The sequence below is a fragment of the Myxine glutinosa genome, chromosome 1, assembly GCF_964187855.1.
Source record: "Myxine glutinosa chromosome 1, kmMyxGlut1.1, whole genome shotgun sequence".
NCBI classification, from domain to species: Eukaryota; Metazoa; Chordata; class Myxini; order Myxiniformes; family Myxinidae; genus Myxine; species Myxine glutinosa.
The window spans coordinates 306,745,293-306,767,778 of NC_136261.1; the positions used below are offsets into that span (position 1 = coordinate 306,745,293).

General features: G+C 34.8%; 1 protein-coding gene across 1 annotated transcript in view; it reads left to right on the forward strand.

The window, feature by feature from the left end:
* Positions 1–1,159: 1,159 nt before the first annotated feature.
* UPF2 (UPF2 regulator of nonsense mediated mRNA decay) overlaps positions 1,160–22,486 on the forward strand; it is a 105,642-nt gene continuing 84,315 nt past the window's right edge. Inside the window, 2 exon segments of the mRNA XM_068135749.2 lie at positions 1,160–1,309; positions 1,573–1,711. Coding sequence (XP_067991850.1) covers positions 1,581–1,711 — 131 coding nt within the window. The 5' untranslated portion in view covers positions 1,160–1,309; positions 1,573–1,580.

The following is a 22,486-nucleotide window of genomic DNA, read 5'->3' on the forward strand; positions in this document are numbered from 1 at the left end:
GATGGTAGTACGAGTAGTAGTAGTAGTAGTGGTAGTAGTAGTAGTAGTAGTAATGATAGCACTTGTAGTGAGATTAGTTGTTGTAGTCATAGTGGTAGTAGTGATAGTAGTAGTAGTAGTAGTCGTAGTAGTAATAGTGATAGTAGTCGTGATCGTAGTAGTGGTAGTATTGATAGTAGTCGTAGTAGTAGTGATCATACTAGGAGTAATAGTTATAGTAGTGATAATAGTAGTTGTAGTGATAGGCGACCTGATAGTAGTAGTGATAGTAGTTGTTGTAGTAGTTGTAATCATAGTGGTAGTAGAGAGTTGTAGTAGTAGTAGTAGTAGTAGTAGTATAAATAGTGGGAATAGTGATAATTGTAATAGTGATAGTCGTGAATCGGTGATAGTAGCACGAGTAGTAATAGTAGTAGTTATAGTAGTGATAGTAGTAGTGAAGGTAGTATTAGTAGGGATAGTAGTTGTAGTCGCGATAGTAGTCGTAGTGATAGTAGTTGTAGTAGCGATAGTAGTAGTGATAGTCGTGAATCGGTTATAATAGTAGTACAAATAGTAATAGTAGTAGTTATAGTAGTAGTGAAGGTAGTATTAGTAGTGATAGTAGTTGTAGTCGCGATAGTAGTAGTAGTGATAGTAGTTGTAGTAGTGATAGTCGTGAATCGGTGATAATAGTAGTACTAGTAATAATCGTAGTAGTTATAGTAGTGATAGTAGTAGTGAAGGTAGTATTAGTAGGGATAGTAGTTGTAGTCGCGATAGTAGTAGTAGTGATAGTAGTTGTAGTAGTGATAGTCGTGAATCGGTGATAATAGTAGTACTAGTAGTAATAGTAGTAGTTATAGTAGTGATAGTAGTAGTGAAGGTAGTATTAGTAGGGATAGTAGTAGTAGTGATAGTAGTTGTACCGGTAGCAGTGATAGTCGTGAATCAGTGATAATAGTAGTACTAGTAGTGGTAATCGTAGTAGTTATAGTCGTGATAGTAGTAGTGAAGGTAGTATTAGTGGAGATAGTAGTTGTAGTCATAGCGACTGTCGTAGTGGTAGTGGTAGTAGTGATGCTGATAGCAGTCATGATATTGATCGTATAAAAACGACGACACATGGCGGACATACATCATATCAGGCGACAAGTCAACATTCAATTCAAAATGTCCGCGTATTTCGAACATCCAGTACAGATTCCACCAGGTATCCGTTGATTAAAAAGAAACGAAATAATGTGACGTTTCGCAGGATTGTTTCTGCTGAAGGCCGGAAGTGAGCGTCGTTGGTAACGTCGGTTGTGGGGCCTTTCAGGGGCCGCATGTAAGTGAACTGTAAATGGAGTTTTTGCGATGTTGTCTTTTGCTTTGACCCTTTGGGATTCCCGTTTACACCTTTCACCGTTCGTTCGTGAACCTGAGGCCGAGTAAGAAGGTCCCGATGTTCTGTGACTGTGCTGCCTCCCTTTTCACCTTCGTTTACAGTCCTCCACCGGACGATGTGACGTTTTGTGCTCGAGTTTACGTTCGTCCTCTTTTTCACGGCTCGCTCGTCTGCGATGCTCTCCCTGTCCCTGCCCTCCTCAGATTGAAACATGCCGGACGAAAAGAAGAGGAAGGATGATGAAATGGACGAGGAGAGAGTTGGCGATGAGATGAAGGAAGGGCTCGCGGTGAATGGTCGGAATGAGGACGAGGCGGAAAAAGAGGACGATGTGAGGAAGAGGTGAGGAAACGAGGTTCTAGCGCTCTCTCTCTCTCTCTCTCTCTCTCTCTCTCTCTCTCTCTCTCTCTCTCTCTCTCTCTCTCTCTCTCTCTCTCGAGCTTGACTGTGCTGCCCGGCGATAACTCGCCTCCTCTTCCTGAAGAACTAATGCCGGCAGACGGGACGCCAATTTAACGTTACCGGAGGAACGGCACTCGCACCGAAACATCAGACATTTTATAGCTGGGTCGGGATTCGAACCCAGGCCGGCGTGTGTGTGTGTGTTATGTGTGTGTGTTATATATGTGTGTGTGTTATGTGTGTGTGTTATGTGTGTGTGTTATGTGTGTGTGTTATGTGTGTTATGTGTGTGTGTTATGTGTGTGTGTTATGTGTGTGTGTTATGTGTGTGTGTGTGTTATGTGTGTGTGTGTTATGGGTTTGTGTGTGTGTGTGTGTGTGTGTGTGTGTGTGTGTGTGTGTGTGTGTGTGTTATGGGTTTGTGTGTGTGTGTGTGTGTTATGGGTTTGTGTGTGTGTGTGTGTGTTATGGGTTTGTGTGTGTGTGTGTGTGTTATGGGTTTGTGTGTGTGTGTGTGTTATGGGTTTGTGTGTGTGTGTTATGGGTTTGTGTGTGTGTGTGTGTTATGGGTTTGTGTGTGTGTGTGTTATGGGTTTGTGTGTGTTATGGGTTTGTGTGTGTTATGGGTTTGTGTGTGTTATGGGTGTGTGTGTTATGGGTGTGTGTTATGGGTGTGTGTGTGTTATGGGTGTGTGTGTGTTATGGGTGTGTGTGTGTGTGTGTGTTATGGGTGTGTGTTATGGGTGTGTATTATGGGTGTGTGTTATGGGTGTGTGTGTGTTATGGGTGTGTGTGTGTTATGGGTGTGTGTGTGTTATGGGTGTGTATGTGTGTGTGTATGCGTATGTGCGTGTATATTGGCCCAAAATATCCACCTCCTCTTTGGTAAGGGATTACGGTTCATAGACCAAACTACTCAACCTTTTCAGAGTTTTGTTCCAAGGGCTTTTCTCAGAATCGTCACCGAACCCCGGATTGCCTCCAGTTGTAGTTATTTTGTGGTGATATTCCCGGGGATGGTTTTTTATATTTCAGTGTGGCTCTTCTTCATCATTCCTGTTGCTCCAATTATCACTGGTACAATTTTGATGCTCTTCAGCTTCCAAGATCTCTTCACATCATTTTTGAGGTCCTGATATTTGGTCATTGCCTTGATTTCCATGTTGTTTAGGCCAAAATCACTGGGTACTGATATCTCAATCATCACTGCTGTCTTTTCCTTTTTGTTTCCGAGTACAATGTCTGGACGCAATAGTAGTGTAATAATGTTGCTTCTGGGACACCTCCGTTTAACATGTGAAATCCCTATCTAATGTCATTTACCCCCTTGTCTTTTTCAAAAATCATAAACACCTCTATTTCTCCCACCCTCATCTTTATGAACCTTTTGTCTGTAGTACCTATCCTTAATGTTGTTCATTAGACCACTCAAACACTACAAATATTTGTTTTCTCTTATAGACCTATCATCCTTCTTCTACATATCATCTGGCAGATTAATCTTTGACCCACTCAAACATTGACCCATTCACTTCCATATTAATTCTTTCCCTCCCTCATTGCCCCTAAACACCTATATTTCTCTCACCCTGTTCTTTACGAACCTTCTAACCTTTTGACATGTTATCCTTATTCATTAGACCACTTAAACACCTGTGATCCTTCTGACCTCATGGACCTTTTAACCTTTTACTCTTAATATCATCTGGTGAATATAACCCACTCAAACAACGACCCTACAAATATTTGTTTATGCGTGGGAAATAATTTAATTCTCCTACAACTCTCTTCACCATCTAATATATTAACAAAAAATATGTTTGAGTTTGGTTCTTTATTAAGATATTTTAACTGAGCTAAGATAAAATGGTAAACCTCCCTCAATGTTCTTGCTTGAGCGCCTCCAGTGCCACATACCATTTTTAAATTAAAGTATATATTTTCCTGACAACCATCAAAGTTTTCCGTCCACTCAAAAATATTTCCATCTTTTTTACCCAATTCACCGGTATTTAAATTAATTCTCTTATTTGTTTTGTGAACTTTTTTACCAGTTGCCTTTTCAATTATACCTATTTGATATTTTTCACATTCATTATGTTTTCCATTTATATACCAAGGTTGATTACACCTCCACTCTTTAGTCTGGTTGATACTTGGTTCTATCATTTATATAATAGTAAAAAAGGCGGCGGTAGCCCGTTAAAATCCCCAACCCCCCCCCTTTTTAACTTATCACTTATATATATCTTATCACTTATATATATCTTATCACTTATGTATATCTTATCACTTATATATATATCTTATCACTTATATATATATCTTATCACTTATATACTTATATAACCATAAGGGAGACTATCAATTCCATTTTCTAAAATAAACCTCTTATCATCAAAAGCCCCCAATGCTTTCTTATTTATCTCTTCTGAATATAATTGATGTTTATAACTTCTTATTCCATTAATTTTTCTAAACTCTTCTTTCTTTGTTGTTAAACAGTTATAATAATCCTTAAAGTTTATTGTTTCTTTAATAACATTTTTCTTTACACCTTTTAACTTCTTATCAGTCTTTTCAACGTTATTCACAATGTATTTATAAGCATAAGCCTTTGACCTCAATCCCACAAATTCACTCATAACATTTCCTCCTAATTCATCCTTGAACTTTCCAATCACCTTTTTATTTTTAGAAGAGAACAACTCACTCTCTGGACTGTAATTACTCGTGTCATAGATATTAATGTCTCTTTTCATGTCTGAATAAACATCGTTGGTATTAATTTTCAAAATAAAACTATCTGTATCCATATAAAGTAGATTAACATCATTTTGATATTTCTTCCTCAAGTTATTATAAAAGTAATCATACATTAATGACTTTGATAAATCAAGAATTGTTGTTCCAATATAAATAGGTTTGTTCATTTCAATACTCTCTTTAATCAAATGGATCGCACAAAAGTTCTCAGTAAAGACCTCAGCTCGAGTAAAACTCGGTCTATTAATTAATTTTGATGCTTGTTCCCAAGATGTTGATAGTCTGATATTTTGTCTTTTCCTCACATTCTCCATAGTCTTACCAAAGACCGCATTATTCATCAATTTATAAAAGTCTTTCTCAAAATCTGTTTTTGACTCTGTTCTTCTTTGTGTATTAAAATCAATGTACCCCTTTAACCAATGACTTTGATTGAACTTTAGAACCCTATGGATCTTCTCTACTCTTAGACCTTTTGATAAATATTGTCGCAAATTTCTTTGGTGTAGAACATAATTTTTCTTGTTATATAATGTAGTAAGTAATTTTTCTGTTGATTCACCTATATCAAACGATCGTTGATAATCACTCAACCATTCTTTCTTTGGACTTGCTTTCTCACAAGCAAATGGGAGATCTTTGTGTAGGTTATGGAGTTCCTCTGGATATTTTAAATCAATTTCAAAATAATAACCAACTTTTTCTTCATCCAATTCTTTTTGTGTAGAGATACATACATCTTGTAAAACGTTTTTGTAGTCTTTTTCCTTTACCCATCTAAGTTTTCCATAAGGAAGAGCCTGAGACATTGCCCAGCCATACAGGTTGTTCGCGTCATAGTACATCAAGTAAGAACTCACTTTCGTTGGATCATAATTTGGAAGATATTTGTTATTTGCTTTTGCGTATCTACTCGAGCAGACTTGTGAAATTCCACCTCTTTTTGCCTTTTCAATCATCAAAAGCATATCAACATCGGTTATCAAATCCAAATCTTGTTTTGTCATTTTCAACATCGCACTCCAGGCCAATCCAGGTGCTGTGTAGTAGTGAGCAGGATCCAATCCATATCCAGTGCGACAAACAGATCTAAAGGCTTCAAATACATCGGCCAATAAAAGCACATCAGTTTTGAGATACAAATCGTGATACTCGCCAAGATTCTTGATGTTATATTTTTCCCAAACATTTTGTGCGTGTACATAATCTTTATCAGATATATGACTATTATTTAATTTGTTATAGAAATTTTCTTTTGAAGGAAGTTGTGTTTCATTGAATCTCTCAAATGAGTCCATATAGTCATAGGGGTAAATTCCCTTTTGTGTTAGAAAATCTTTATCTAAAAAATACTCTGAAAGACATGGAAACTCTTTTAGATTTTGAACCAAGTTAACCAATGGACTTGCCATGAATTTAAATGTATCAAGAAATCTGATATGAGTAATAGGAGATGTGTGAATTGTTTTTGTGAATGAAATGTATTTCTGATCCGTGTTTGGAATTGCTGAGATACTTCCAGAAGTCTTTGAGAGTTCCTTGATAAATAGATGTGTATCATAATGAGCGTTGTTATGAAGAAAGACAGGAATGAAAGAGGGGAGTTGATAATTAATATTACAACTTTGATGAGCCGGACCTCTATATTTACTAGTGAGATGACAATGGTCTCTAACCTTTAGACCTTTACCAATTTTCTCCTCACAAATATGACAGACATTGTTTTTTATAAATTCCCTTTTTTCTTTACTTGTTAAGGACATTGGTTTATTGGTTTCTCTCATTATCTTGGTTAATCGAACACAGTCTTTTTCTAGTCGTTTCACAAACTCCTCTGGGGTATTTGAGCCTCTATACATCTCTAACTTGTTATATTTATCACCAACGGATGATTTGATATAATAACAAAAACCACAAGGAGTATGTTTTTGATATTTATTTGTGTATGATTCTTTTGGATCTTGAGAAGCAGTATCAATTTTTTCTAAAATACTTTCAAAATCAGCATATATAACAAATGGATGTTTGATCTTTTTATTTTCATCTTTGAATGTGATCTTTGAGCCTTCTTTAGGCATATTGATTACCGTTGATTTATGTTCGCCACAATAATTTGAATGTTTATCTAATCTTTCTTGTGAATTGAAGAAGTTAAGACAACGCAAACAAATATATATTTTATTTGTTCTCTTACAGACTTGTGGTTTTATTAATTTAGCAATATCTTTGATGTATGTATAATGTGAATTTTCGTCTGAATTAAAATATAGAAGATTAATATGAGTTTGTTTACAATTGTCAGAAAGCTTTAAAACCTGAATGTTGTTTGTTTCTGTTAGACCATAAACATTAACTGATAAATTATTCATCTTTTCAAATTTAGGAATATCATTTAAAGTCATCGGAAACTTTAGATCTTTCGTATTTAATGTATTCTCATATTTTTTATAATGAGATACTCTTTCATCATGAAAATGTGGAGGATGTAAGTGTGCTAAAATAGACCAGAGAAAACATTTATTGTCTTTATTTTTGATATTGATAACTGCTTTTCTATTTTTGATAACACTGGGTAAATCAATGTAAGAAGAAGCTTTTAGAGGATCTGATTTAAGAATATGAATGTCTATGTAAATAATTTTTCCTATATTGAATCCACTTCCTACGATTGAATTATCCACATCTTGCTCTTGTTTAATAAGTTCATCATAGACTCCTGATGTTTTAAAATCTTGATATGAAGATATAAAGTGTGGCTCAGTTCTCATGTATGGTGCATCTATAACTCCTTCATCCTTTGTCATTTCTAATTTTACTCCCATATAAAATTTAAGTGGTTTCATTTCCTTTAGTGTTTTTTCAATCAACGTTTGAACAGCAGGTTTAACTATTTCTACAGCATCAACTATAGACTCTGGTTCAGGAGGTTTGAAGTTAAAGACTCTTATTTTAATATGTCCTTTGAATGCTCCATCAGAGTTTTTAGTTGTGATAAAATTTGATAAATGTAGATTTGTTTTAAGATGTATTTTGAAGCCTTTCTTGAGGATATTTTTATTACATGTAGAACAGTGTTTTGTTTCAGGTGGAAGAGGGGAAAGTTTGTTTAAAATGTTGTATGTATGTTTTGCGGTGAGAATATGTTGTTTATAATATTTTACTTCCTTCTCGCAAGTATCACAATAAACCATATTTATAGCGTGAGAAAACGTGGTGTTTTATATATATCACTGTGCTTAAAATAAAACACTTTTGAGCTTTACAGCTCCGTTTTATATATATCGCTGTGCTTAAACTAAAACACTTTTTCACTCAGAATCATCTAAGTCATAACTATCACATGAATACTCAGAATCATACTCAGAGTCATCAATAAAGCTACTCTCATAACTATCATTTGAGCACAAACTATTAGTATCATAACTATCATCTGTGTTCAATGAAATACTATCATCACCATCGTCCAAGTTCAATGAAATACTATCATCACTATCGTCTGAGTTCAATGAAATAGTAAAATCTTCACTGCTGTATTGACTCATATTTAATTAGCAAGAAAAATATTCCCATCAATATCTATATACTTTCTTTCATTAACAGATTCAATCTCTACAATTTTTATATCAAAAGTTATCTTTAAATAATCTCTAACTATCATAGAACGAAATGACATTTCACCAGAAATATTAACATCATTCATTTTACTTAGATCTACACCCTTTGGATTATTAAAGAAAATACAAATGTCTCCTCTAGAATTATTAATGGTCTTATCATTCTTTTTCAAAGTATCGTGGTCAATCACTTTTTCAAGCTTTGAATAAATTGCCAGGAGTAGAGGAGAAACTTTTGTTAGATTTACTTTAATGGATGTCTTTCCAGGTATAGTTAGAGCTCTTCCTTTAAATGAAATAGAGGGGCTCATGTTATTTTCCATAACTGGTTTTACCCAAAAATTTCCATATTTATCTTTGTTCAATTTAACATCTTTGACATATTTTTCTATATCTTCCACCGAAGTAGAGATTGATTGAAATTTGTCTTTTGTGCTTTGAAACATTGTATTTATTAATGAATAAACTTGCGTTTAGTTTAAGTAAAAATTTACCACATAAATATGATAAGTTCTGAAGGATATTTAGAATTTCCAGACTCTCCATATGATAAATTAGAGAATTGTCCGGCTTGTGATAGAGTGGGGCTTAATGATGAGGATTCATATAAACAATGTATTTTCTGTGATTTAATTTTAATTAATGATAATAAGAAATATAAAAAAATATATAACTCTTTTAAATTAGAACCAAAAATGAATTACTTTACAAGATTAATAAGAGAGATGAATGTTAAGTATTGTGATGATAATACACCATTTCTTTCAAGGGAAGAGACTAATTGTATTGAGGAAATGTATAAGGGTTTAATGATATTTATTATTCAAAATAATTTTAATGGAAATGTTAATACAAGATACTATATAAATAAAATAATGGATTATTTTGAAATTAAACCCGAACTCAGGATAAAATATAGAGTTTCTCAAATAGCTCAAAAAAAGTTGGATAACTTGTTTTCCAAATATATAAATGAATGATTTTTTACCCGTTTGGGAAAATAAGATAAAATTTAATAACCATAAAAACATTCCAAATTCATTGAGATGTCTAATAGTTGGTTCAAGCGGATGTGGAAAAACCTGTTTACTTTTAAAGATGCTCCTTGGTTCTAATTTTTTAGATTATGATAATTTAATAATTTTTACAAAGTCAAGTTTTCAACCCGAGTATCAACTACTCTCACAGGGTTTTAATGCGGGTCTTAAAAAGGAAGACATTATCGGTTTATTTAAACTTCAAAACAAACTAAATGATTATAATATTGATGATATAATACAATTATTTTGTGATACACAGAAATCAAAATCGAAACCCATAACTTGTATTCTCAGTGATAATACGGATGATATACCTTCACCTCAAGATTTAGATAAATCAAAAAAGAACCTTGTCATCTTTGATGATTGTGTTAATGAGAGAAACCAAACAGTAATGGATAGCTACTATACAAGAGGGAGACATTCTTCTTGTAATTGTATATATCTTAGTCAATCATATTTTCAACTCCCTCGACGCTCAATAAGAAACAATGCCAATACTTTTATTTTATTTAAGTTAAATTCAATAGATGTAAATAATTTTTGGAGAGATAATTGCTCTACGTTATGTAGTAAAAAAGAATTTGAAAATTATATGAAACACACGATTGGAAAATATAAATATATTGTTGTGAAACAAGATGAGATACTAAATGATATTTTTCAATAAATAAATACAGAAAATGAATACTGAAGAAAGAGAAAGAAAGTTTAAGGAACATCAACAATTAGTTTCAAAAGTTGTTAAACAACAGGAAGAGATAAAGAAGAAACGGAGACAGAAACTAACTGGTGAAGAAGCCTTTGAAAGAAAACAAGAGAAATTCTTTAAACCACTTTTGAAAACTCAACACCCTACAGTTCCCACGGTAGAATTTACTCCGAAAAAACTTCAAATGCTCAAAGATTTTAGTCAGATAACAAAACAAGAACTTGGTGAATTAGAATATGATGACGAGGGATTATTTCGGAAACTTGAGCAGGTAAATCAACCCCCTAATTATGTTGTGGAAGCTCTTCAAAACAATGAATATTCTGCGGGTTCAAAAACCAGAGCAGGTCTCATTCCAACAGAAGAACCAGCAGTGTTTCATCTTGTGGAAGAAAAGGTATTGATATTTAATGATGAATTGATGTTCTTGAGTTCTACTCAACCAAATGTTAAATTAACTCCAAGATTAATGTTTCTTCTAACAAACCCCGGATTCAGCGGTTCAAAATATTTTGAGGAACCACTTGATATGGAAAGAGAGGAAGATAGGGTATATATTGAGTTGTTAAATACACTTGATTATGGAGTTTCTGTTGCTGGTAAAAGTAAGAAGAATGAGAAGGAGAAACATATTATTGATGCTTTAAGTAAGCTTGGTTCGGGTGTTAGTTTTCTTCCAAATGACCCATCACAATTAGTTAATAGGCTATTATTGTTATTAGGTAGTAAGAAGGCTGGAAACAACAATTGTTTTAATGAATCCTCAGCCATTTTAGATCAGTTGATGAACATGAAAATAATTAATAAATGTCAATACAAAGATATTTTATTAGATATTAAATAAGATGAGAAGCCCAATTCTTAGTTTTAATTTCACAACGAGCGATTACACAGCTTCATTCCCTTACCCACTACAACTTGACCCCCTTACCTCATATGAGGCATCTTTGTTGTCAATGGAAACTTACAATACCCTTTTTAATATCACAGAGAAAAACAACAAGTTTAGTTATAATCCAGGCACTGCCTACAAAACTATAACTGTTTCACCTGGAGCTTACGAGATTTCTCAAATATCTTCAGAAGTCTCTCGCCTTATGAAAGAAAAAGGTGATGAACCAAAAAATATTGTAATAGATATTCAAACACACACTTCAAAATCAACTATTAAACTGAAAAATAATTATAAAGTTGATTTCACGATTGAAAATTCGTTCAGAGAGCTATTGGGTTTCTCTTCAAAAAAGATTGAAAATAACGGGACGTTTTACAGTGATAATGTTATCCAAATATCCTCCGGTATAAATTCAGTATTAATTCATTGTGATTTGATTGATGGTGCTTATAACGATGGAATAAGAACAAATACAATATTTTCATTCAGTGCATACTCAACCCCGATTGGTTATAAATTTAATATGGAACCAAAAAATCTTGTCTATTTACCTGTGTCAGGAAAAACCATATACAGAGTAAATTTTAGGATAACCGACCAAGATAATCGTATGATATCCTTTAATGATGAAATTATATCCATCAGAATTCACCTACGTGAAGTTTTTCAATAAATAAATAATGGTTATTGTAAGAAAACACGAGTTGGGAAAATATAAAATAATTACAGGGGAGGGCATGTTCCTTTCACCAGACTATACAAGGTATGTGGGTAAAGGATACTATAAACCTAAGAGACAACGGGGTGTGGGTCATCAATTTCGAAATAAAGGAGATGGGATAATTGATACTCTAATGGGTATTGGTTCAACCATTCTTAAACATAAAGACCTAATTGGTTCAACTGCTTCTCTCATGGGAAATGTAGCAGGTGTTGTAAAGAGTATAAAAGATGCTCAAAAGGAGTCCCATAAATTACAAGCAATCAAAGAAATTAAAAAAGGTAAAACTCAACTATCTTCACAAGAACGACAAAAAATCATTAAAATACTTGGGTCAGGGTTTCAACAATTTTAATACTATATAAATACAAGTATGGAAGCGATTGATAGTATCTATGATTTGGATGATACGATTATCATTTCAAACTCTACTAAAAAGGAAGACTATTTTAAGGTAAATGCTATTACAGGAACCGACTGGAATTCAAACGGAACAAAAAGTTTTGAAATAAATAATCAACAAACTTACTTGAATATAGCTGATAGTTTCTTGCTGTGTAAATTTAAATTCACTAAGGCTGCGAATAATACTAATGCTACACTCGTAAATGATTTCTTCTGGAAAATGTTTGACAGTGTTCGCCTGTATATTGGTACACAAGAGGTTGAAGCGGTTGATTATGTCTCTGCTACATCTGAAATGATGAAATTTACACTATATTCGTTTGGTGATAGAATGGGTAAGGGAGCTGTTGAAGGCTTTATTCCTGATATGTCAACGGGAACAAACACAGACCCTGGTTATAGTCAAAGGAAGTCAATGTATAATGATGACGCAAAAGCTGAGAATAGTTTTACCGTAGCAGTACCTCTTAAAGGTATATTTGGATTTTGTGATTATGATAAAGTTTTGTATGGTCTTAAAATTAGATTTCAACTACAAAGGAATGATAATGTAAATAGATTGCTTTTTGGGGCTGAAAATGCTTTTGGCGACAATAATAAATTTGTTATTAATGATTTGTGTTGGTATATCAATGAATATACTCCTAATCTTAAAACGGAGGAGATGTTAAATAGAAGACTTAACTCAAAGAAACCGCTAAATGTATCATACCTTAAAAGAAGATGTCAACACGTTAAACTGGAACACACTACCTACACTTGGAATTTGGGTGTTCTTGAAGGAAAGCCACGATACCTATGGCTCATTTTTAAAAAACCAGATGGAGAGGAGGGTACTAATAAGAATAATGCACTGAGTGATAATGCTAAGGTGAAACAACTTCGGGTTTCTCTTGATGGCACATTTTATCCGCGAGATAGATTGGAAATTGATTGGGAAAAAAATGATTATGCGGAAGCCTACAAGTCCTACCAAAAAGTGTGTGAAAGTAATGGTAATAATGATCCTATTTTGGATATGGTTGCATTTAAAGGTTTATATACAATCTACGCAATTGACCTGAGTTCTCAAAAGGAAACTATAAAGTCTAATCGAGTGGATACTTCTCTATACATTGAAAGAGGGGAGAATGAAGAAGTTGATGCTTATTGTTTGCTTTTGGAGGAAACAGAATTACAGATTAATACAGATAATGGTGTTATGATTAATATCACATAGGTTTTTTCTCATAAATAAATGGTAGGGGTATATGTTAATCAAATCAATCTTAATAAATTAACATCTTGTATTCAAAATCAAAAGCCTTGTATTATTAATGTTAATACAATTCAAAGAAAAGGAGCTGTAAGAATTGATGTTTTACTCACACACACACAAGTAAAAACACTAAATGATGTTGGATCACTTAAAATTAAAATGACGAAACCTATGTTAAAGAAATATTCAATAGACGAGTCAAGAGGAGGATTTCTCCCGTTTCTAATTCCTTTATTTGCTGGTTTAAGTGCGGCGGGAGCATTGACTGGTGGTATTTCAGCAGCGGTAAAAACTGCTAACGAAAGGAAGGCACAACTAAAAGCTCAAAAAGAATTGGAAAGACATAACAAGGAGTTGGAGAAACAAATTAGTGGAAGTGGTGTAATTGTAGATTTTGCTCAAAAACTTGAAAGTCTACCTGATAAGGCTAGATTGTTGGTTGGTGATATGCTTTCCTCTATCGCTCAAGCGGGTGTTAAACTAACTAAACGGGGTAATGGATTGTATCTTTCTCATAAATAAATGGATAAATGGTTTAAACAATTTGGAAAGAATACAACGTCAAATATAGAACTAGCCAAGTATTGTAAAACACTAAAAATTGATAATGTGGTAATCTGTATGAGAGATGAATTAATACATATAAATAAGAATACAAAGAATATTATTATGAATTTAGACACACAGAATGGTTCTCATTGGGTTTGTATTCATAATAGTCAGGATAAATATTATTTTGATAGTTATGGTATGCCACCACCTGTTGAAGTAATACAATTCTTACAGAATGGTGTTTATCAAACATTTCAAGTTCAAGAAATTAATTCTAAATGTTGTGGTCAATTATGTTTATATGTATTATTTCAACTCAACAATAATGAAAATTTTTATGATATCATTTTTAATCTAATATAAATGACTTATGTTGGAAAAGATGGTTCTATCTTTGGAAAATCCTCTCAGGATATTGATTTATCAAATTATTATACAAAGGCACAGGCTGAACGACAAAAATATAGTGTAAGTAAAAATATTAATATGAAGAATACTTATAAATTAATCAATTATCCAAACCCTACAGATGCGAATGACTTAATTAGATTAAGTGATTTATCACAATATATATTTTTAAAGAAAACAGCACGTTTTGTGAAAGAAGTAAAATTTACAACCACAACACCTGGTTATACTGACCATACACCTTTCCTCATTGAATTTAACTACCTGCTTACAATTGAATTTTATAAAGAAGGACATTTAGTTAATATGCGAATTAATAAATGGGGGTATGATATGCCTGATTTAGGGTATAATTGGTCTTTTTCAATAAACATAGAAGACCTACATGATTTAAATCAGTCTCGTAAAGAAGAATATTATCCACTTGGTGAGGATAAGGATTTATGTGGAAGTACAATTAGTAAACAACAAATACGTGATTTTAAGAAAAGAAAAATATATGATAGTATAGCGATGGTTCGCATGACAAAGAAGGAAGGTAATGAGATAAGGATAGAAAGCCGAGGAATACAAACCGATTTGGTAGTGGGAAGATGGGGTGGTATTACCTGTCATAATATTAATCTCACATATATTTCTGATACATAAATGGCAGGAAGAAGACTACAAGAGAATTATAATTTTTGTATTCAAGGATACCTACAAGAAAAGGGTGCTCGGTATTACATACCTTATGATTTGGAGCATATACATGGGAATTTTGTCATAAAAAACTGGCCTTATACTGATATTGTTAAACCCACAAATAGAGACTTGTTTAAAATATTAAATAAAAATGAACTTCTCAAAGTTATGAAATATAAAACTCTTTTAGAAATCGTCAACAAATCTTATTGGTATCCTATTATGAGAAAAATAATTATAGATACAAGAATATCTCAAAATCCAGATGAGTATATGTATAATATTCTTTGGGGTTCAAACTCAAGGGTAGCAAGGGATGAGGAAGGAGTTGAAGAAGAGAAGGAGGAAAGAGAGAAAAAGGAGAAGGAGGAAAGGGAGAGGGAGGAGAAGGAGGAGAGGGAGAAAAAGGAGGAGAAGGAGGAGAGGGAGAAAAATGAGAAGGAGGAAAGGGAGAAAAGGGAGAAGGAGGAAAGGGAGAAAAGGGAGAAAAAGGAGAAGGAGGAGAGGGAGAAAATGGAGGAGGAGGAGAGGGAGCAAAGAGAGAGGGAGGAAAAATATAAAAAGATGGAAATCATTGAGATTCATAAAAGATTGAGTGTATTAAAGCAAATAAATCAATCTCAACGCACCGAAGAGGAAATTAAAGAATTAACAACTCTTATGAAGATAATGGTTTCAAAAATAAGAACGTCAATGTCTTCAATTTCAGGGAGGAGATTTAAACGAGAAAGTGGTGAAGAAGAAGAAGAAGAAGAAGGAAAAGATTATGTGATTGATGATGTTGGTGTCATTGACTTTAGTTAGTTTTTATTTGTAAATAAATGGAGGAGAGAGTGAAGGCATTCCTTAGGATTCTTTATGTTTTAAAAATAAAGATTGAAATGTATATGTTGAAAACCAAAAAGGTTTTGATACTCTGTCGGAATTTTTCTGATAAATAAATATGAGTTATTGTCTCAAATGTAAAAAGAAAACTAAATCTAAAAATATCTCTTATGTTAAAGCTAAAAATAATAGAGTTTATCAAAAAGGAATATGTCAAGTATGTGGCTCTAAAAAGTGCCAATTCATCTCTCCTAAAAGAGGAGGAGACATACAAAAGTTTCTGTCAGGAAGTAAATTTACAACAACTGGAATTCCAGGGGAATTACACCTTCCAGGGTATTCTTTCTGTGGTCCAGGAACAAACTTGGATAAAAGATTAGATGAGGCTGACAATCCTAAACCTTGGTCTAAACCTACAAATAGGGTTGACGAAGTGTGTATGAAGCATGATATTGCTTATGGGAAAACCACTACGTTGACTGAAAAACATAAAGCCGACAGCGAAATGTTGTATAATTTGTCTTTGATACAAAATCCAACGTTGAGAGAGAAAGTTGATAGGTTTATTGTGAGAAATTTGATAAATGCTAAATTGAAACTTGGTCTTGGTTATTCCTCAAAAAACTATTAGGCTCTAATGATGTCATCAAGACTGAGGAGCTTTTGGCTGAAGAATTACACAAACCTATAATCACAAAGTTTAAAAGAAGGAAGGTTTATTCTAAATACACTGACCACATATGGTCCGCTGATTTAATTGAATTGAATAATGACAGGGGATACAGGTATGCTTTAACCGTTATTGATTTGAGGAGTAGATTTGCCTGGGTTGTCCCTTTAAAAAATAAAAGGGGTGATACTTTAATGTTAGCCTTTAAGCTAATATTTGATCGGGATAAAAGGAAACCAAAGAAGTTATGGACTGATGAGGGAACAGAGTTCTATAACAAAATATTCATGAAATTTCTTAAGGGGAAGGGTATTAAATTATACAGCACCTTTAATGAAGGAAAGGCAGTTGTTATTGAGCGTTTTAATCGTACTTTAAAAGAGAAATTATATAAAAAATTCACACAACTCGGTTCTCAAAAATGGGTGTATTTAATTCAGGATATTGTAGATAATTACAATAATACAGTTCATTCATCAACACAATCAAAACCATCAGAAACATTTACAAAATTAGAATATGAAAAGGAGATTAATTTGAGAAAGCCCAAGTTTAAAGTTGGTGATATTGTAAGAATATACAAATGGAAAAGTCATTTTGAGAAAGGTTATACACAAAAATGGACTCGTGAATTATTTAAAATCATTGATGTAATGGATACAGTCCCTTGGACCTACAAATTATATGATTTAAATGGGGAAGAAATCTTGGGTTCATTTTACTCACAAGAATTACAAAAAACACAAGTAAGCAGATAATACCCTTGAAAATAATAAATAAATAAATAAAATGTAATGGGGATACGTTTTTAAATCTGTGAACCCCAAACACAGAATCCCACAACTTTTTAGTTGGGGCTTAACTTTTGTGTGTGTATAATGGGGATACGTTTTTAAATCTGTGAACCCCAAACACAGAATCCCACAACTTTTTAGTTGGGGCTTAACTTTTGTGTGTGTATAATGGGGATACGTTTTTAAATCTGTGAACCCCAAACACAGAATCCCACAACTTTTTAGTTGGGGCTTAACTTTTGTGTGTGTATAATGGGGATACGTTTTTAAATCTGTGAACCCCAAACACAGAATCCCACAACTTTTTAGTTGGGGCTTAACTTTTGTGTGTGTGTGTATGTGCGAGTGAGTCATAATAATATACAAACCCTAACCCAACCCAAGCCCTAACCCAACCCCATCCCTAACCCAAACCCATCCCTAACCCAACCCATCCCTAACCCAACCCCATCCCTAACCCAACCCCATCCCTAACCCAACCCCATCCCTAACCCAACCCCATCCCTAACCCAACCCCATCCCTAACCCAACCCCAACCCTAACCCAACCCCATCCCTAACCCAACCCCATCCCTAACCCAACCCATCCCTAACCCTCACATTCAAAATCCCAACCCTAACCCAATCCCATCCCTAACCCAACCCCAACCCTAACCCTCACATTCAAAATCCCAACCCTAACCCAACCCATCCCTAACCCAACCCCATCCCTAACCCAACCCCATCCCTAACCCAACCCCAACCCTAACCCTCACATTCAAAATCCCAACCCTAACCCAACCCCATCCCTAACCCTCACATTCAAAATCCCACCCAAACCCTAACATAATCTTTCTTTTCTTCTTTTTTAAATACGTATTTCTTTTTTTTTTTTTCCTCTTCCTCCAATTCTGTCTTTCAAGGCTTTTAAGTTTGAAGAAGTAGAAATGGGAAGAAAGAATTTTCCAGCATTTTCTTCCTCGAACTTTCTTGATATTGCTTAAATCAAGCGTCATTAAATAAAGAACATTGTTCATTGCTTTAGAATCCAAAGAGTCTCCAAGAGGAACCCCACAGGTAGAGTCTCCAAAATAAAACCAACTTTCCAAGTTCCCAAGGTATAACCACATTCCTGTTGAGCCTCCAAGATAGGTATCACATTCCGAGTCATCAAAACAAAACCCCCATTCCGAGTCTCCAAAAATATAACCATCTTTCCAAGTCCCCAAGGTAAAACCACAATTTTCAGAAATATTGGGGGTTTCCGTGATAAGTCTCACATAGTATAACTGCGGACCATCAGGGAAAACTTCCCTTTCCCAATTTTTTAGGGTTTCTATGATGTGTCTCACATAGTATAACTGCGGACCATCAGGGAGAATTCCCATTTCACAATTTTTTAGGGTTTCTATGATGTGTCTCACATAGTATAACTGCGGACCATCAGGGAGAACTCTCCTTGCCCAATTTTTTAGGGTTTCTATGATGTGTCTCACATAGTATAACTGCGGACCATCAGGGAGAACTCTCCTTGCCCAATTTTTTAGGGTTTCTATGATGTGTCTCACATAGTATAACTGCGGACCATCAGGGAGAACTCTCCTTGCCCAATTTTTTAGGGTTTCTATGATGTGTCTCACATAGTATAACTGCGGACCATCAGGGAGAACTCTCCTTGCCAATTTTTTAGGGTTTCTATGATGTGTCTCACATAGTATAACTGCGGACCATCAGGGAGAACTCTCCTTTCCCAATTTTCAGAAATTTGTGGGTCTCCAATGTATGACTTGTATTCTGGCTCATCAAGGTAGAACTTGTTCAGTGGGTTTTGTTTTGATAACTCACAACAAGTATCATCATGGTAAAACTCTTTTTCAGGATTTTGTGGATCTCCAAGGTATAACTCTTTGGCTGGGTCATCAAGGTAGAACTCGTTCTGGGGGTCTTGGTTGTTCAAAATGTCTTCAAACAAAAAAATAACTTCATCCCAAGTTGTGTTAAAAGCAGAATTTTCATTTCGTATCTCAGATACAATTTCCTGTGAAAGAAAATAACAATGTATTAATTTAATACAATATTTTTTATTTGTATAAATCAAGCTCTATGAATATTAAAATAAACTTTGTTAACTCTTACACGAGTCTCATCTTAAAAAAAAAAAAAAAAAAAAAAAAAAAAAAAAAATTAAATAAATAAATAAATAAATAAACAAACTTACCTCCATTGATAAGAGGTTCGAGTCCAGTTCATCAATCTGAAGGTTGAGTTCTACACAGGTAGTAGGACTCCATGGAATAGCAAAGTTATCCCATTCCATTTCGGCATAGTAGTCCATTCTCAAGTGAAGCAGAAAGCGTGTTTGAAAAAGCCTGTGTGGTCGGTGCCTTTTATAAGGACTGGGTGTGTCTTCCTGTGGAAATTCCCTGGGCGTGTCTTAACTGGAAATGATGTGATGGAAATTCCCTGAAAATGATGTAATGTATTACCTGGAAATGATACAATGCTGAAGAGTTTATAAAGTGGGTGGGACTTAGCAAAAGTGGGAGGAGCTTAGCAAAAGTGGGCGGGGCTTAGTAAAAAGTGGGCGTGACTTAACAAAAAGTGGGCGGGGCTTAGTAAAAAATGGGCGTGGTTTACCAAAAAGTGGGCGGAGCTTACCAAAAAATGGTATGTGGCACTGGAGGCGCTCAAACAAGAACATTGAGGGAGGTTTACCATTTTATCTTAGCTCAGTTAAAATATCTTAATAAAGAACCAAACTCAAACATATTTTTTGTTAATATATTAGATGGTGAAGAGAGTTGTAGGAGAATTAAATTATTTCCCACGCATAAACAAATATTTGTAGGGTCGTTGTTTGAGTGGGTTATATTCACCAGATGATATTAAGAGTAAAAGGTTAAAAGGTCCATGAGGTCAGAAGGATCACAGGTGTTTAAGTGGTCTAATGAATAAGGATAACATGTCAAAAGGTTAGAAGGTTCGTAAAGAACAGGGTGAGAGAAATATAGGTGTTTAGGGGCAATGAGGGAGGGAAAGAATTAATATGGAAGTGAATGGGTCAATGTTTGAGTGGGTCAAAGATTAATCTGCCAGATGATATGTAGAAGAAGGATGATAGGTCTATAAGAGAAAACAAATATTTGTAGTGTTTGAGTGGTCTAATGAACAACATTAAGGATAGGTACTACAGACAAAAGGTTCATAAAGATGAGGGTGGGAGAAATAGAGGTGTTTATGATTTTTGAAAAAGACAAGGGGGTAAATGACATTAGATAGGGATTTCACATGTTAAACGGAGGTGTCCCAGAAGCAACATTATTACACTACTCGCAATGCTTTGTTTTCTATGTTCACGCTCAATGGAATCATCAGGTCATACATGAGCATGACGTCCTCATTTTCAATGATTCTCCTTGGTTCGTGTTTCCATGAGTTTTCTGATACTGGGGTGTTTACATTTTTGCAGATATGCCAATGAGTCACTTTGCATACTTTGTTGTACTGTTGTGTGTAACGTTGTTCTGATAATATTTTTTGCAGCCAGAGAGCAGGTGACTCGTACTTTCTGTTTGTCTTGCAGAATCTACACTTGTCCGTCTAGCTCAGTGCCGCCATTTTAAAAAATCCATTGGTGTAGTGTCCATGATCTTGGGCATTTATTATGATTTATTTGCCGTCCCAGTTGAGCTGACCTCTTCTTAGCCATTCCAATGAGCCTTCTTTGTCTATCCCCGCTCTGTCCAATTTTTTTTTTTGGTATTCTCCTGATCTTTTGTCATTCTCCCAGTTGTTGGTGTATATTTCTTGATATTTCTTTTTATATATTTATTTTGTGTTTTTTGCAATTGTTGGGGCTGTAGTTGTTGCTGTTTCATTTTCGTGTGTGGCATCTTCTATACGCACCTGTTTTTGGAAATTATTTGCAAGGTGAGTTGGTGATACCTTTTCAAGTGTGTTGTGTTCATGTTTGTTTACAAATTGCATCCGATAGTTTGTTGAGCATTTCACATACTCAGCTAGTCCTACACTCGTCAATCTGTGCACCTGGTTGAGTTCCATCATGCCGCTCCCTCCCTCTCGTCTCGGCAGGTACATTCTCAGGATGTACTGGTTTTTGTAAAACATTTTGTAGATGGTATGGAGTTTTCTTGTTTTAATGCCTAACTTGTTGATTTCTGATTGGGGCCAGTTTATTATTCCGCAGCTGTATTGGAACACTGGTACTGCGAGCTGGTTTATGGGTTTGATTTTGTTTCTTTGAGAGAGGTATTTTTCAGGATCAGCTTCGTTATACGTAGGTATTCTTCGACGATTGTTTTGCACATTTGTTTGTGACATATTTGGTGGCGCTCTTCTACTCCAATGTATTTGTATGATGCTTCGTTTTCCAGCTGCTCTATTGTTTTCCAACTGTTGGTTTACCTTGAAGCAATGTGCACTTGGTGCACTCGTCTCGTCCAAATTTCATTTGAATGTCCTCAGAAAACCGTTTTACTAGTTTTAGTTGTTCTGTCAATTTTTTTGGCATTTGGCAAGAAGACCTTTAAATCATCCACTTATCTATCCATGATCCCTTACGCCTAATCGGTGATGTGTCACCTTTCCTATTTCTTTGGATGTTTGTCTATTGGTTGTTAGGGTGTATCCGTGTGCTTGTTCATTGATGAAGTTACTTAGTGGGTCCAGAGCCAGTCCAATCAAAAAGGGGGAAAGACTGTCTCCCTGGAAGATCCCTCGCTGTAACTTCACATCTGGTATTTCGATTTTTCCTTCTGAGTGCTGTGATATCAATGTGGTATTCCAGAGCTCCATTGCTTTCTCAATCCGTTTAATTATTCGGGGATTGATTTTGTATATTTGCATGAATTTTATCATCCATGAATGTGGGACACTGTCAAAAGATTTCTTATAGTCTATCCAGGAGGTGGACAATTTAGTTATTCGCATTTTGCAATTTTCAAGTATTGCCTTGTTCAGTCGTAAGTAGTCAATTGTTCTTTAACACCCTCTCTTACATCCCTTTTGTTCTGCCTCTAAACCTCCTTGCTGTGTTAGATGATGGTACATCATTTCTGTGATTATTCCTGTCAGCAGTTTGTACGTGGTTGGTAGGCATGTTATCGGCCGGTATTTGTGGGTGTTGGGCTAGCGGCTAGGGTGCCAGCTTAGGATCCTAGGATCCTGGGTTCGAATCCCGGTCGATCGCTGAATTAACGCCAGGGGGTTGACTCAGCCTGTCATCCTTCCGAGGTCGGCTAATTGAGTACCAGTTCACTGGTAATTCCCTGTTTGTCGTAAAAGGCGACAAAAAGGGTTGGTGGCAGGAAGGGCATCTGGCCGTAAAACATTGCTTCAAAAAGGGGACCAACAAAAACAACAACAACCACGGT